This window comes from Magallana gigas, chromosome 1, assembly GCF_963853765.1.
Source record: "Magallana gigas chromosome 1, xbMagGiga1.1, whole genome shotgun sequence".
In the NCBI taxonomy this organism is placed as follows: domain Eukaryota; kingdom Metazoa; phylum Mollusca; class Bivalvia; order Ostreida; family Ostreidae; genus Magallana; species Magallana gigas.
In genome coordinates, this window is record NC_088853.1 from 44659797 (window position 1) to 44676441 (window position 16645).

General features: G+C 33.8%; 1 protein-coding gene across 1 annotated transcript; it reads left to right on the forward strand.

Moving 5' to 3' along the window:
- The first annotated feature begins 7679 nt into the window (after window positions 1-7679).
- On the forward strand, window positions 7680-12685 carry LOC105337702 (uncharacterized). Its single transcript, XM_020071203.3, has 3 exons — window positions 7680-8015; window positions 9829-11728; window positions 12038-12685. The coding sequence occupies exons 1-3, from the start codon at window positions 8013-8015 to the stop codon at window positions 12190-12192; spliced, it is 2058 nt and encodes a 685-aa protein (XP_019926762.3). The 5' UTR covers window positions 7680-8012; the 3' UTR covers window positions 12193-12685.
- Window positions 12686-16645: the final 3960 nt, after the last annotated feature.

The following is a 16645-nucleotide window of genomic DNA, read 5'->3' on the forward strand; positions in this document are numbered from 1 at the left end:
GGCTCAAACCATATATAGTCCTTTAGTTACCTTTATCTTGCTCTAATTTTGATTTCACAAAGAAGTTGGAAGCAGCAGGTGTTGATTTCTGGGATTTGATGCTGGCTTGATGGATGACTGTTTTCGTGTGCTTTGTAACATCATTCATTCCACCATGGTCTACCCTAAAATCCCTAGAAAAATTTGTTTTATATACATGGTTGTCATCCATTTACGATCCCAATAGCCATCCCGAAAATCGGGAATCTGCCTCCCACTTGCCGAGATATCGGGATAAAAGTTTCGTTTTCTCTGGTGGTGTAATTAACCTCCATACTTATCGAAGTTTGTGTAAAAAGTGTGGCATTTTGCTATCCATTCCGATACTTCACGATCAATTACTATTAAAACATGCTCCTCATTAGGTTTTCAAACACCCAGACACATGTAGCCTACAGGTAATTACACCAATTCACACATCCTGATATACACACACGCAATACAGGTAAACAGCAATGGCGGTCATAATCCTGATTTTTTGATTGGCTAGCGTAGACAAGCAGCGCAGGATTTAATATTTTAGATGGAAATCGGGACTTATTGTCGTAAAACGGGTTCGATTTTTTGAGAATCGGGATTTTGGGGTATTTTGGCAATCCCGATCGGGATACCGGGATTTGTATTTTTGACGGCGTAAAATCGGACAATCCCGCAAAAATCATGATAGTTGGCTTGTGCTATTTGCATAGTGCTTCCCAACAACTGGGGCATTTCGGGCGTACCTTGCCATGTGCTTGCACTAGTTGTCGGGTTTCCAATCCCTGTGTTGGTCGCTGCCTGCTGGTGCTCCTCGACAACAGTCGGAGGCACTTGTGTGACCTGTATGGCATTGCAGGTAGGCTGTTGGGAATTTAGTTGACTCTCCGCTCTTCTCTTTCTCGTCCTTGAGTCAAGGCCGCCGCTTGACGGACCTCCGCCGGCGCCAGTGACTCCTTTATCCTTGTTGGCTTTGGGTTTTCCTCGTGGCATATCGAATGTATAAAAGCAATTAAAAGATAATGGTTCAAGTATTTTCATCGCATGGTTTAATTTATTTAATTTCAAGAATTTAGCACAAGGGGATTTATTGAAAAAAAAAAGTGTCTACAACTCAATCCATTAAAATCCGAAGCAAATTACCGCTCAACATTAACATCAATGCTTAAAATCTTAATCAAAATACCTGATATGATTTATTATGACAATATTTAATGAGAGCGAAGCGAGCTCTAAGAACCAGTGAGCGCGGGAAAAAGAACGAGCTAAACGTACAGTTCATCAAACAAATTTTGTTGTCTACGTCCCATAATGCTCTCTAATGTTTTCACCCGTGGTGCTATGCCAAAATTGGCTGACTTTTAACTCGTAATTTACGGTGTCTTAAGGTTTGAAGACACGTTTAGAGGTAATGGATAAATAACTCGATAGTGTTGAATAGTTTAGAGAAAACATTCTCTAAACTATTCAATACTATCGAGTTATTTATCTTACTTAAAAAAATTTCCCCCATTGAACCTCCAAGAAGCATTGACCCATTCATATACCCAACTGTGCTGTAATACAAAAGCGTCAAGCTCATTTGAGATTCCAATAGTACCATACACAATAGCCTAACCAAACACACCTTTTATTCATGGACGAGTGAACAGGTGCGCATGTTATAGTAAACCATTCAGCTGTACTGAGCAGACTTAAATGTAGATGATGTATTTTTTTAACGCAAAGTAAATTCAATGTATACTGGCGTGCGACCAGTTCTCGCCGAGTACCATTTCTCGCCAGTACATTGTGACGTCATTTTTCGTATATAATTTTATGTGTTGATAAAATGACGTCACAATGTACTGGCGAGAAATTGTACTCGGCGAGAACTGGTCGCACGCCAGTATAGATCTAGAGGTCTACACTACCTGGAAAGACACGAATACCGTTTGAATGATATTTTAGACTTGCAAGGAGAAAGGACAAATCAGAAATTTGACGAAAATTAACAGACGATGATTTGTTAAAAATTTTATAGGAGTCTTATGAAGTAAAAGTGCAACAATATTCCCTATATTGTTAAAACTTAAGAAAAGAAGTGATATGGTTTAAGGTTCAAAGAGGAAGTCTAAAAGTGTTTATGGAATTGATTTATATGTGATCCCAAATCAATCAAAATTAAGAAAAGGATATATTTCTGCTGAAATTTCAATTGTGGCTTATCGGATATACATTTACGGATGACAAGATTCTATAAATTTGGATTTAAGTTGGAAATACATGTTTTAACATTTTGTCATTTTTGTTTTTTTTATGCACTGTTGGATATTTAAATATCCAACTGACGGGCGGTTGGATATTAAAAATATCCAACTGCCCATCAGTTGGATATTTATATATCCAACCACTGTTGATTGAATAGTGAAAATAAACGTTGACAAAATACAATGGGTGACGTCATAGAAGTTTTTTAATACCACATATGCTTTGGCGAGACTTGTTACAAGATTTGTTACATGCTTCCATACCTTCGTATTGAGTCGAGACAAACAAAGTAATGGATAACGTCACAGTGCTCTTGCGCTACATTTCCCGCGATACATTTAGAGGTGGATCAAACATCTGTAATGCGTGTACTAGCTATTTCAGTATAGACTGCGATACCTGCCTCATTAACATATGCTTGTTTTTATTTTTTTAATATAGAGATTATATCAACATATACTAACAAGAGCCTTACTTTACTGTCATATCGATCCATTTATAAGCTAAGTGTGCATGCATGTACAGTAGGCAGGTAAGTATATGAGTAGGACCAATAGGACATTTTGAACTAAATAAAAAGGAATAAAGAGAAAAAATAAACAGTTAAAATCTTTATGTAGATATTGCAAACAGTCAAACCATTAAATTTAAAAGTAGGAAATTACACACCAACAAACAGGGACCGGACACACACACCCCCTCTCTCTATCTCTCTCTCTCTCTCTCTTGGGAGAGGGGTAGGGGGTTGCGCTGTATGTATCATAACCATTAAAATTAGTACCTTTGGCATACTTATTGTAGAGCAATACGCTCTCAAACATTCTTCAAGAAAAATCAAATTTTCCGAGGGCATCGCCTCTTAAGCCCCTTTCACAATTGGCGCACGAGCAGAAGCGACCAAATATTCGTGCGACCGAAAAAATTAGATATGAATCGTCAACTGTTGCCGAAATAATCGCATATGAAAAAAGTATTCGTACGAATTTCGCCAGATCTAAGCGAGCGTTGTGCGATGTAAATGCATTGAATCTTGCGATATATCTTGCGACTGTTGTGCAATGAAAGCAACTGTTGAAAGATAATACGATAGGAACGCGTGAGAGACTAGGTGATCGGACGATTGAACGTGCGCCAATGTGATTTGACGTGCGATTATGCGTTCCATGATACGAATGATCGTGCGAATCAGAGGGGGTATATACACCGCCCATATTCAGTAGACATAGCTAAAAGCGAGAAAATATGCCGCCCAAGAAGATGCAGATATGCAGCAGCATTTATTATCATACCTCAATATGATTATTCTATTAGATCTGATTGGTCTAGAAAGTCACGTGACAGGGCGATGTCATTGGAATGAAAAAACCGATATGAGCATACAATGTAGAAAAATATGATTAAATCAAAAATATTTAATCATTATGATTCTCTTTATATCTCAGAACCAACTTAACTATCTATGATTTATGAAATAATTGTCTAGATCGTTTATATATATGTTAAAGAGAAATAGCGGGAAAACGTCACCCTGTAGTAGCCCAGTGTTGACTGTAAATTCTTCTGTCGGCACTTCTGACGGAGGCATTCATGTCGACATAAAGTGATCTAAGGATTCAGAGGAATTTTCCAGTGATGCCGGACTTAACTTAATTGTACCATTATTGTTCTCTATTATTCGTATCAAACGCTTTTTTGTTATCAAGGTTCCATCAATGTTTGGTTTTTTTAAATACGCATTGGGCTATAAACTGTATCGAGGTTATTTTCAAATGTCTAATAATTGTTTTTATTGCAATCGTTGCTTTCCAAAGAAAAATGAATTTGAAAGAATACAGATGATTAGAAATAGGAATCTGGATTCTGTATGATCACAGTGGTGTAACTTTATTTATTTCTCAATTGGGGAATTTTTACATTTTTAATCTTATTTAGACGTACAAAATCATACGTGGTTAATATAATCATAAATATATTTAAATAACTGGTTTTATTTTATAAATGATGATAAATACCTCCATATAATGTAATACTTCTTCAATGTTTTAAAACAAAAATTGTAATAGAAAGTCAGAATTCCCAAAATTAGGCTAGGGGTGCTACCTATTGTAGTATGTCCGTTAAATGCCCAAAAAAAGTGGCGATGGAATTTTACATGTTACTGTCTATGGTTTATATGTAAAATCTGCTCAAATTAAGAATCAGGAACTCAAAAAATTAAAGTGTAGATTTGAAGATTTGTCACCACAGACATTTCAAAGTTCCCTTTGTAGGAACAAAAGCGCTGATTTGCTTTATTTGAAGAAAAAAAAACTAGCTAGAACAATCCGATGTAGTATTTGAATTTTTAATTCCTTTGTGGACTTAAAATGGATTCCAAATAGTTTTTTCCAAACTGATAATGATGTACATATTCTTTTTTTTATGTAAGTTATACATGAGTTTACAACCTTTACATATGTTAATAAACATTTATATATGATTAGAGATAATTAGTCCATAATTTATGATGTTTTGCAAATTTGGCAAGTGTAAATCTTGTTCCTGCGTACTTCAGAAAGAAGAAGGACGTACAATGCCTGTCGAGTCCCCCCCCCCACTTAGGATATTTAAACGCCTTATGTAAATCTCAAATAAAGGAATCTTACTTTATTTATTCATTTAACCCTTTAACGCCCATAGACACCTTTTGGTAGTTACTGATAATAAAATTCTGGCGTTTTGTTAACAACTAATCTGTAGCAAAACGATCTGTGTTTTTTGAAAGTAAAATAGAAACTAAACATTTTTTACTCTTCTCATTTTTTGTACGACGTCTAGAAATTACCGAAACCGATTGCACATCGCATTTTTGTACAGAAATCTTAAAACTCGCTCTGGGTCGACTGATTCTGTGCTAACTTCCGTCGGTCGTACTTTTGTAAAAAAAAAAAAAAAAAAACAAAAAAAAAAAACAACTATTGATTAATGTTTATCAAAATTTGAAAGCTTGAAATTTTTGCTACATTTGTCTCTAAAAGCATTTCGACATTAAAATAAGTAATAAGTAGTATTTGTTTATGGGAATTTCGGTGTTTTAGAAGTCGAACAAAAATGACGCCATTTTCACGTTGACATATACACGTTTAATAAACAATGTACGCATCTAATATTATATTGAAAATAACGCAAATTAATCCAGTAATTGTCATATTTTAAAATATCTAAAATAAAAATAAAATATCTTATTTAAAATAATGTACTAAAATTCATTATAAATATTTAATTTGCTTTGAGTTAGGCCGTGCCTGCGAGTACAAAGCGCAACATTATTCCATGAAGCGCACCAGAATCAAGTTATTTTTTCCTAAATAAAAACAAGAGGTAAAATAAACGATCTGGATCTTTTTATTACGTAAACATAGGTAATCACAGATTACAAAGCTCACCAAGACGAAGCATCACCTTTTTGAGACCACCTTTATCATATTGTATGAAAATCATACTTTATGATCTTGGATATTCATGGATAGTGTTTTGTATTTATCATCTGTTAAAAAATTGCATGATAATCATTTTTTCTTTTTATACGGTATTAAATTATACAATGTTTATCAATACAATAATATAAAATACAATATTGCATCCTACCATACTTACAATATATATCATAAAATACAGTAAAAAACCGTAATAAATAATGATGAGATATAATATTGTAACACATGATATGATATTGTTTTGTGTTTTACATAACTGTACAATGTATTTGATCACATGATACAATATCATGATACTTATATATGATACAATATAGTATTATATTATACAATATCATATCACATAATACATCACAATATTGAACATAATGATATAATGTTGAACAATATTGTATGATATTGTATTGTATTATACTGTATTATATTTGATACATAATATGATATTTTATCTTATGATACAATATAATTTGATACAAGAGATATATCATGTGATATAGTAAAATGCTATATATTGCAATATCTAATTCATAACAGTTTCATGTGATAAAAAAATGTATTTATGATACAATATCATTATATACAACATTGTATCATAATATACAATACTATACATAACAATATCACGACACAATATCATATCATAAAATATTTTAAAAAATTGATACAATCATACTAGTATGACTTTTTACAATATAACATATGATTTTATATTGTATCATATTAAAAAATAGTGTATTATATCATGCAATACCATATCATAGGAATCATGTTATATCATTTAACAACAAACACATCTATCAAGCAGGTTTGAGTGATCTAGAAGATATTTTAGCATCCTTGATAATGGAGATCAGGCTCTGCATCTGAAGCTACCACTACGAATCATTTATGTTAAAGGTAAATCAACTATGCAAGCTATTATCTATAAAACATGTGACCTGTTCCAAAAAAACTAAACCTCATCCAGCATCCGAAACCTATGGCTCAGATTTAACATTCAAGCCTGTCAGGTACATCAGTATCATAAAACGCATCATCCATGCAAGTTTAGTGAAATTAGGACCAGTAATAACTAAGATATCATCATCAGAGGGCACCTGTTTCAAAAACTTTAACCAGGTCTTAAAACATTAACCTCCTCCAGCATCCGAAACCTATGGCCCAGATTCAGCTTTCATGCCTGTGTAGTGCATCAGTATCATAAGATACACCATCCATGCTAGTTTGGTGAAGTTAGGACCAGTAGCAACTAAGATATAATCATGAGCGGGCACCTGCTCCAGAATCTTTAACCTGCTCTAAAAAACTTTATCCTCCTCCAGCATCCAAAACCTATGGCTCAGATTCAGCATCCAAGCCTGTCTGATGCATCAGTATCATAAATCCCAACATCCATGCAAGTTTGGGGACGTTAGGACCAGCAACAACTAAAATATATTCATCAGGAGCGCTGCGAGCCAAATGGCTACACCCGAGATTATCGGCTCTACCTAGGAATATTTGATGAAATGCAAGGACAAAGGAAAGGAGAGAGAGTTGTGAAACATTTGTGCAAGGACATTAAATGGAAAGGTCGTCATGTCTTTTTTGACAGGTTTGAATAAATTGTATTACGATATACTTTGCCTTTCTTTCTTTGCTCACCAGGAATGAATTCTAGCTTTCCTGAAAAAATAATTATGTTTCTGAACTATTTTACAACTTACATTATTACAAATTTTTCACTTCAATTCCTTTGGTCCAGTGCCTGGAAAATTATGGAATATATGTATGTGGGACCATCAAGGCAAACAGGAGGGGATTTCCCACCGAACTGAAAAAAACCTAAATTGGGGATGCCAAGCAAGTGCAGCATGAAAACATGGTCATTACTCTTTGAAATGATAATAAACCAGTAAGATTTTGTTTATCCTTGTATATACTGTACCGGTGTATTTTGGATCAATTTTTTATCACAATAGTTTATGCAACTGCTTATTATGCAGAGGGTTTTAACACCTTCGTTATATGTAAAGACATGAACCTGATACATCTCTCTGTGTGTTCAACTAGGTAACAATGAGCATTAACTCTAACTAGTGTACCCTGTAGTGTACCTGGATTACACCCACTAAAGCTAAATAATGTAATTCCCATTTCAACATTATGATAGTTTGAATCTTTCTGAGAAAGAAATTACCAAGAATCCCGGAGGTATCTCGATGGAAAATTCGCACGGCTAATGAAGAACAACAGCAAAGGCACACGAACAGGAGCTGTTACATATTGAAAATGGTACGTAAAGTTGTTTCTAAAAAAGCCAACGATATGTCTTTTTTATATTAATGGAACAACTTTTATTTTGATGAATGTTGTTATCTGGTATTGATGTACTTTAAAAGGATTTCTTAAAATAATTAATGCGAATTGTTAAAAATTCTGCATTGCCATATTATCTTTCTCGATTGTCTATATTCTTGATAAATGTCAGATATGTTTTTATTGGTCATAGCTGCATTTATGCTTGAAAAAGCACTTTATTTATTATTAATATATATTATTAATATTGTACATATATTGCCTTACCTTTCTTACTCCGACACTCCCGTAGCAGCAAAACTTTCGGACAACCCCGTGCTGATGTGTAGTTTAAAAAACATTCGGACAACCCCGTGCTGACTGTGAAGTTAAAAAATCTACATTTAAAAGTGAACAAACTAAATTTTTAATGGTTAAGCTAAACATCTGCATGTGGAGTTGGATCATAGCTTCACCTACGTGTAATTCACAGTTGCCTGTATTTATTATGAGAAATGACCAAACGCCTTCGTTATTTTATTGGTTACTGGTTTTAAAGAATTACATCGTAGGTTTCAGGTCGTATCTAAAAACAACAGTTAGTTAACAGTGCGTTAATTTGGTATCAGGGTATTTGAGAATTGTCGTTTATTTTATGCCCGGAAGAAAATGTAGGTTTTCAATTCTTTTAAGAGGGAGGTTAGTAATTATAGAATACATTGAATGATATAATAAACTCGACCTTCCTTAAGATCATTAAAGAAAATTAAGCATTAAACACAATCGATGTGCATGTATATCTCTTGACGACCCGAGAGAAAAAAAATAACACTGTATCGAATGTGTTAATATATTCTATCGAGTTTTTGAAATACCTTTCAGGACATTAAAAAGTTTATAAGCTAAAACAGGATGCACATTCCACTAAAGTGTGCTATAACCCAGTATTTCGGAAAAACCCTTTAAAACTTTAGATGCGCTTTGATTTTTCTGTCTGATAAGGTATAAAATGCCTTTAAAATTGATTACAGAGAAAAATAACAGGTTGAGTATTAAAGTTTAGCATTCACACACCTGAACGGATACCTATTCCAGTTTTAACGTTGTCATGCTCGGTAAAACATTAAAGACACTAAATAATCATAGCTGCATTTCACAAGTAGGTGGTTTTTCCACTATGGCTGATTTTCAAAAATATTTATTTAATGTCCTAAAAATAAATCAACTCAATCTCAGTGCATTAATGAATAGTTGTAAAAAGAATTTTGATAGACAGTATGCAATATAATTTTAGATACCGATGATTCTTTTTTTTTTCAATCCTGCCCACAAGCTCGTTCACCATTCTAACACACCCACTCTTCCATGTAACAAAATCAGGAGATAAAAACTAAAATTTAGTAAAAACGTTGGTCCCTTGGCTAAAGTATTCTTAACACACTATCTATATTATTCATGCATCTGTTGTGCCTACACCGCAAGTATTTTCTGATATGCAATGCATGTAAAACTAGAACGGACTGTCCTGACACCTACTTTGCCTTTGCATCACATTTCAGAAGTTCAAATTATTTTTGCAAATATAAATTTGTTAAATAATAGTGTTATTGAAAATTTTAAAAGGTCAAAAGGTGATAATAAAAAATTATATCTTCACATGATAACATCACAAACTGCTGACAGACATCGAAATACATGTACTGTTGCGTTCATAACTTGATCTATAACTTTCTAAAACTACCCTGCTTTTAGAACTATACTTGTGTGAAGCCCTTTAGTTTATAACTTCACTTGTCATCTTTTTTTACAGACAGTTTTGGAGCTACTTGTACGAGTGGTGCTAATTCTTCTGGTCAGACAGATTAAGGCTGCTGAATTCGTTTGTGACAAAGGCGCTGACCACTGTCACACCTCGCTTGTAATAGACAATGCTTTTACAATGATTGATCCGATAAACGGATCGCTTTTCGTAGATGAAGGCACTCTTCGCCCAATATCACAGCCTGACAAAGAAGTTTCAATTGAAAACGTTATCACTGCAGATGGCTGGAACACAACATTGCCATTGTTAACGGCTAATCAGTCTATGCCAGGACCTTCAATTTTTCTTTACCAAAACCAGACTATAACCATCATTGTCCAGAATAATCTTATAAACGAAGCCGTTTCAATCCACTGGCATGGAATAGACCAATTGGGATGGCCAGCAATGGATGGAGTGGCGTTTGTTACTCAATGTCCAATTTTACCAGGTCAACTCTTCAACTACACGTTTCAGCCTCGTTTCAGTGGTACCTATTGGTATCATTCCCATGTAGGAAATCAACGAGATATGGGTCTATATGGAGCGTTCATTGTTCTAAAACGCGAGGGAGAGGTTCCAATAAAAAATCAGCACATTGTCCAATTGCAGGAATGGAACCATGAGTATGGCCCAATTACTTTATTGAAAGCCAATTTAAAAAACACGGCAACTTCTTCCGAATCTATTCTAATTAACGGAAAGGGCCAATTCGAAAATAACAAAGCGCCGCTTGAGGTTTTTCAATTAGATAAAAGTGAAAGCCATTTATTTCGAATGATAGGAGTTGGTTCTGCAGATGTGTTTATGTTCTCGGTTCCCGGAATACCTCTTACAGTTAAAGAAACTGACGGATATCCATTCGTTCCTCAGGTAGTTGACGAAATCATCATTTATCCAGCAGAGCGATACGACTTCGAACTTGACTTAGAGAATACTATAGAAGGGGTTTACAATATGACTGTACATATATTAGAAGGGACAAAGCTTAAAAAGCTACAAAATATCGTTGGACTCGGTTTGATAAATATTACAAATTCGCTTTCACTCCCTGTAAATTCATTGACTTCAACAAGCGGTAAGAAAACAGTTCTGAATTGCCCGTTTGAGATGTTTCCAAATGAACCAAACATTAAATGCATACCGGTTTCCTTTTTGAAATCTCGACAACCCTCCTTAACACTAGAGTTTGATATATTGAATCAAACTAAGGAAACATCTACTCATTTTTTAAATTTTGGGTTTCCTAAAGATAAGGGCTATAGTTCTATAAATGGTAGGAGGTTTATTTGGCCGACTGTATCAGCTCTTACGCAACCCTTGGAAGTCGACACCTCTTGTGGAAATTGTAATGTTGAAACTTCATGCGAATGTACTCATGCACTTGATCTAAAATCGGGCTCCGAAATCATTATGGTCCTATCAAATATTGGAACCGGTGCATTTATTACACACCCAATCCACATGCATGGTCATACTTTTGAAGTACTCAAGATGGGATTTCCTACCGTCACTCAAACTGGCTCTCTTATTCCAAACAACGATATACAATGTAACCCGCAACTTCCAAATGAACAAAGCCAATGCAACAACGCAACCTGGAGAAATTCTATGTGGATGGATTATCTGAACATTCCAAATATTAACACCATAAATTCAGTTCGAAAAGACACCATTGTTGTTCCCTACGGAGGTTATTCCATAATAAGGATCTGGGCAACAAACCCTGGAGTCTGGTTCATGCATTGCCACATCGATCGACATATGTTAGGTGGAATGGCTCTGATGCTGAACGAGTCCTTTGAGAATATTGTCGACTTGCCAAAGGATATGCCAACATGCCGTAGCTTTCGAAACGTTCCCCTTCCTCAACTAAATACGGTTCTTGCTGTAAGCAGTGATACAAACGGTGGGTTGTTATTATGAATTAGATACATTTTCGCAATTTTATGAATAAAATGCCCACCCCCCCCCCCAAAAAAGAAACTTTTCTTATATTCACGATTAGTGCATTCAGTCGATATAGTTTGTCGAATTTTAGGAGTGTATATAATTACACAATGTGAATAGAATAGTTTGCTGTTACGTCATATTTCATAAAAATATGTCAATTTGCATGTCAACAGTTTAATTTGGATATGAACAAGTAATAAGCTTTGACCGATTCGAATGCAAATCATATCCGTTTTGAAATGTATATGAATATTTTTTTTTTCAGGTGGGTCGTATGTTAACGCTGGTTTGATTGTGACGTCATCCATCCTATTTCTGGCACTCGTTATCACTTCTCTCGTTCTGTTGAGAACCTGTAGAAAAAATGGAGATGCGGGAGAAATTTCAAGAGAGGCTCGTGAATTGAGGCCTATGTTATAATTACTTTGAATTAAGAAGAGTGCATAAAACACTCGACAACTATGAGTAATAATGAGCATATAAAGTTGAGAAAATAATGTGTTTTTAAGGTGGAATAACACACCTGGAAAAAGTCACTCAAATTATCAGGAAAGTTTTTTTTATAATGAAAGATATAATGATAAATAAACTGTACAAATGTCACATAAGCGAAAAATTTGCAGCTTGGGGATAAAAAATGAATATCTAAAATAATATAAAAAAAACAAAAGCCCCTACAGAATTCGAACTCTGGATGTACGGATCACAAGTCTGACATTTTATCCACTTGGCTATGGAGTAAGTTACATGTTTTAGTCCGTAAAATCCTTTTAATAAAACGAAATGTCGATTCGATTATCGGTCAGCCATTTTGTGATGATGTGTTATTCCACTTTAAGCGTGTTAATGCTCATAATTCTAGGTATATGATATGAGATAGTTTTTGCAAACAAATACAGTATATTTAAAGAGACATGGTCATGGTTTTTTTTAATTCATTTTCAATACAAATACATCTATACCATCCACTCACACCACACCACTCGCACACAAGTTGGGAAAGTATTTATTAAAATTATACATGATAAGGTCTTACTGCATATTAAACCACGTCAAAGAGGCATGCCCATCTTGACCATTTTTTTGGTAAAATCTATTTTCCAACATTAGTTTCTCTAAAGAATAATTATTTTGTAAATATTTCACAATATTCTCAAATGCAATATAAGCCAATATTAGCAGTTTTTCTGGATTGATTAAAAATGTCTCCTAACTAACATGATAATTAAGTTTATAGCTATGTATTTCTTTTCTGGTAAGCCAAAGATAACAGTGTTGGCATCGAATACAATTCTTTCACCAGACTTTCTAAAAATCCAATCAGACATTAACAACCATATCTGAGAAATAGATGGACAACAAAAGAAAAAAATGTGTAATTGTTTCTGGTTCTAAAAAACATATTGAACATTAAGTGGTGAATTTTTAATTTTACACGTGTAGTATTTTGTTAATACCTAGTATTCTGTGGATAATTCCATATCAATCCTGAATCTTTTGTAGCAGATCTAGGGTTTGAATAAACCTGTTTTAAGTGATCATAAATGTTCCGTGCTCCTTTTTTACACAAGCAAAGTATTTTGATAGATTCAGGTTGATATGGTTTGATTATTACTTCATGTGAAAACTGCTTAACATTTGGCCAAGCACAAATCATTGCATGTTTTAAACCTTCATATGTAGTAAATGGAATCTTAACTTGATAATCATTAGTGATTCTCTCATAACTAATGAATTCACCTTGAGCATCAAATAAAAAAAAATCATAAACACTATGAAATCCTTTTAAATATGGTCATGACTTTGATCAAACAATGCTTCAGAAATGCATTTCTAATGATCAAATGAAATTTGAGAGTCATTCGTGGAGCTCATAATTCTTTGTCATGTGAACAAGGCTTGTGCCCTGTGTTTGTTTACATAGGTTCAATATATCAGGAAAAAATCTTTTTCAAGCTGATTTGTCTATCTTTTTATTTATATATCTTAAGCATAAATAAACAGTTCCTAACATTAAACACATTCATTAAAGGCCTAAAATTCAAAATTTCACTTCAACATTCAAAATGTAAACAAAATTTTTGTTTACATAACAATTACATAAGAATTAATTTTTAAGTTCTGTGACTTGCATAGAACTCAACGAATGACACTCAAATTTTGGTCGCCTTTTGAAAATGTCTTTCTAAAGTATTGTAAATATTAAAACCGGAAAAATACATTTTGACCAAAATCGTGACCATGCCCCTTTAAATTGTTCCTTTATCATTTTTAGCTCACCTGAGCTGAAAGCTCAAGTGAGCTATTCTGATCACATTTTGTCCGTCGTCCGTCTGTCCGTCCGTCTGTCCGTCTGTCCGTCTGTAAACTTTTTACATTTTGAACTTCTTCTCTAAAACCGCTTATCCAATTTCAACCAAATTTGGCACAAATCATCCTTATGGGAGGGCGAATATAAATTGCAAAAATAAAAGTTTGATCTGTATTCAAAGCGGAGAAAACCTTGAAACTGTAGAAAAAGGGGGGTGCATTTTTAAAAATCTTCTTCTCAAGAACTACCGAGGCAAATTCAACATAGTTTAGCATAAATTATCCTTATGGGAAGGAAAATATAAATTGCAAAAATTAAGTGGAAATTTTGTTTCAAATCTGAGTTATTACGAAAATAATAATAAAGGAAATGCGTGTTTCAATCAGTTTAATAGCTTCGGGTTCGGCATCCGGTAAAATGATTCCATACTTCTAAAACGAGGTTCTTTGTTTAAAGCAGCCATGACATTATACGAAAAAGGGTCGATCTGACTATGATGAATTTGCTTGTTGTGCAACAGTTCGCGTATGAAGGGAAATTTTGAAACATACAAAATATATTGGTGCCGATTTTGTGAAGTAAATTGAGGCTAAATATTTCAATGCGTTGACAGTTTTCACACATGACGTTGGTGTTAGCTTGTTCTGATTTTCGTTTCGTTCTCATTATGCTTTGTAACCTGGAAACTATCGTCTGTATTTCGTGATTTTTACGTATCAAATCAAACAGAGACTTCGGTAAATCAAACAGTTAACTGTTTACCTGCGCAAATTAAGCAAAATCGGATGTAGGGGACGGGTACTGAAATACAATTCATTCTATCGGTAATTCGGCATTATCTTTTGCGTAATGGTACATGTAGATTAATGCAATAGGTTTTGTTGAGATGCTCGGCATTTTTTCGAGTTTATTCAGTTTAAATAGAGTTTGATATCGCTGACGGAAATATGTAGGTATATACATGTATATATATATCATCCAAAGTCAGTTAAAGTGCCCCAAATATTTTCAAAAAACGGCTCAGAACAGATATCGCAAGAAATGTATAAATTTGGATAGAGCAATATCTGAATGACCAGAAAACACATATATGAGCTCTGGAAAATCAGATATTATATTTTTCAGACATATTTAACAAATCAAGTGTAATTTTAGAAGTGAATTGCGTAACTTCATGGAATACTATACAAAATGTAAAATAAATTTTTATTGTAGCATTCAAAATAGTGTTTTAAGTAATAATACTTGATGCAGATAGAGTAACTATCCAATTAAAAACCATAGTTCAATGGAAAATTGACTATCAATTCTAAAATAGTCCATTTACCACATAGTATCTGTAAGGTAAAAAGTAAAAAAATGTTGTCTTATAAGAAACTTATTTTATTTATTCTTTTTTAAAACTTACATACTAAATTCAACAGAGAATTATGCATCTGCTTTCATTTGTATACCTTTTACGAAGAGATTTTTAAGTTTTTGTTATGTTGAAACTCAGAGGAAATATTTTTTTTAGACATTTTTTTTTTTGGTCTTCTTTGTAACGTAATTCACATTAATTCTTTAAAGTGCAAATCAATACGTTTTTTTATGATTAAACAGCAGTATTTTTACAAATGAAACTATGGGAAATAAAAAAAATATATTGCAATACCTATGCAAATGATAAAATATATCTCCAAAGTGTTATGATTGTTTCAAATCAGATTATGGCACATTTCACATATCTTGTTAAATATCAGGGAAATTCAAAAGCTGCATGTTCTTAAAGAACATAATAACTACTTACTTACAGATAATAAAGCAATATTTTCTTGTGTCCATATAAATTTGATGGGAATGGGCAATGAATTATATTTCAAAATAAGTCTGTAGAATAAAACAAGCAACGTAACGTAATTCACAAACGAAGTTGTAAGAGTCAATATGGAAATAAAAATAAAAAGTAAATAAAGTTAACTTATTGAAGGGATTTTAATAGTTAATCACACAAACTTTGAACTTTTCTTCATATATTTCAGAAAATTTAAGCATATTTCTAGTCTCTTCCTGCTATACTGGGTCGTTCAAAGAGCAAAGAATATCACTATTTCTCTGTACTAGGAATCCAAGTTTTGTCTGTCTGTTCGGGCATTTAAAGGACTTTTCCCCACCTATCATAACTGTGATATGATATCCCTGGTCTTATTCGATAATTATTTCAACATACAGTGTACTATAAACCATCGTACATGGTGGCAACATGCACGCATCTACTTGATACTTGCGTTCACCTAATCACCAACAATATAATTATATGTTCCAGTGCTTGCTTTCTGTAAAACTGTTGGTAGGGGTGTTACCCTCACTGCCTTGCCAAGGAACAGAGCTCATACAACAAGTTACCCACTCTTTGCAAGCCACATGGTACCAAACTGACGTTTTTGAAACTTGCGTCCCAGAAACATGATCTGCACGGCTATTACAACTCACAACCCCCCCCCCCTCCCCCACCCCGTGAAATAACAGCATAATAACCTCTTTTTTGCGATAGTTTTCTCTAACCTTTGGTCTTTTTTGTTC

Coding starts and splice junctions, on each gene's coding strand:
- LOC105337702 (XM_020071203.3), top strand. Junction 11,729..12,037: donor TGTAAGCAGTGATACAAACG/GTGGGTTGTTAT, acceptor TTTTTTTTTCAG/GTGGGTCGTATGTTAACGCT.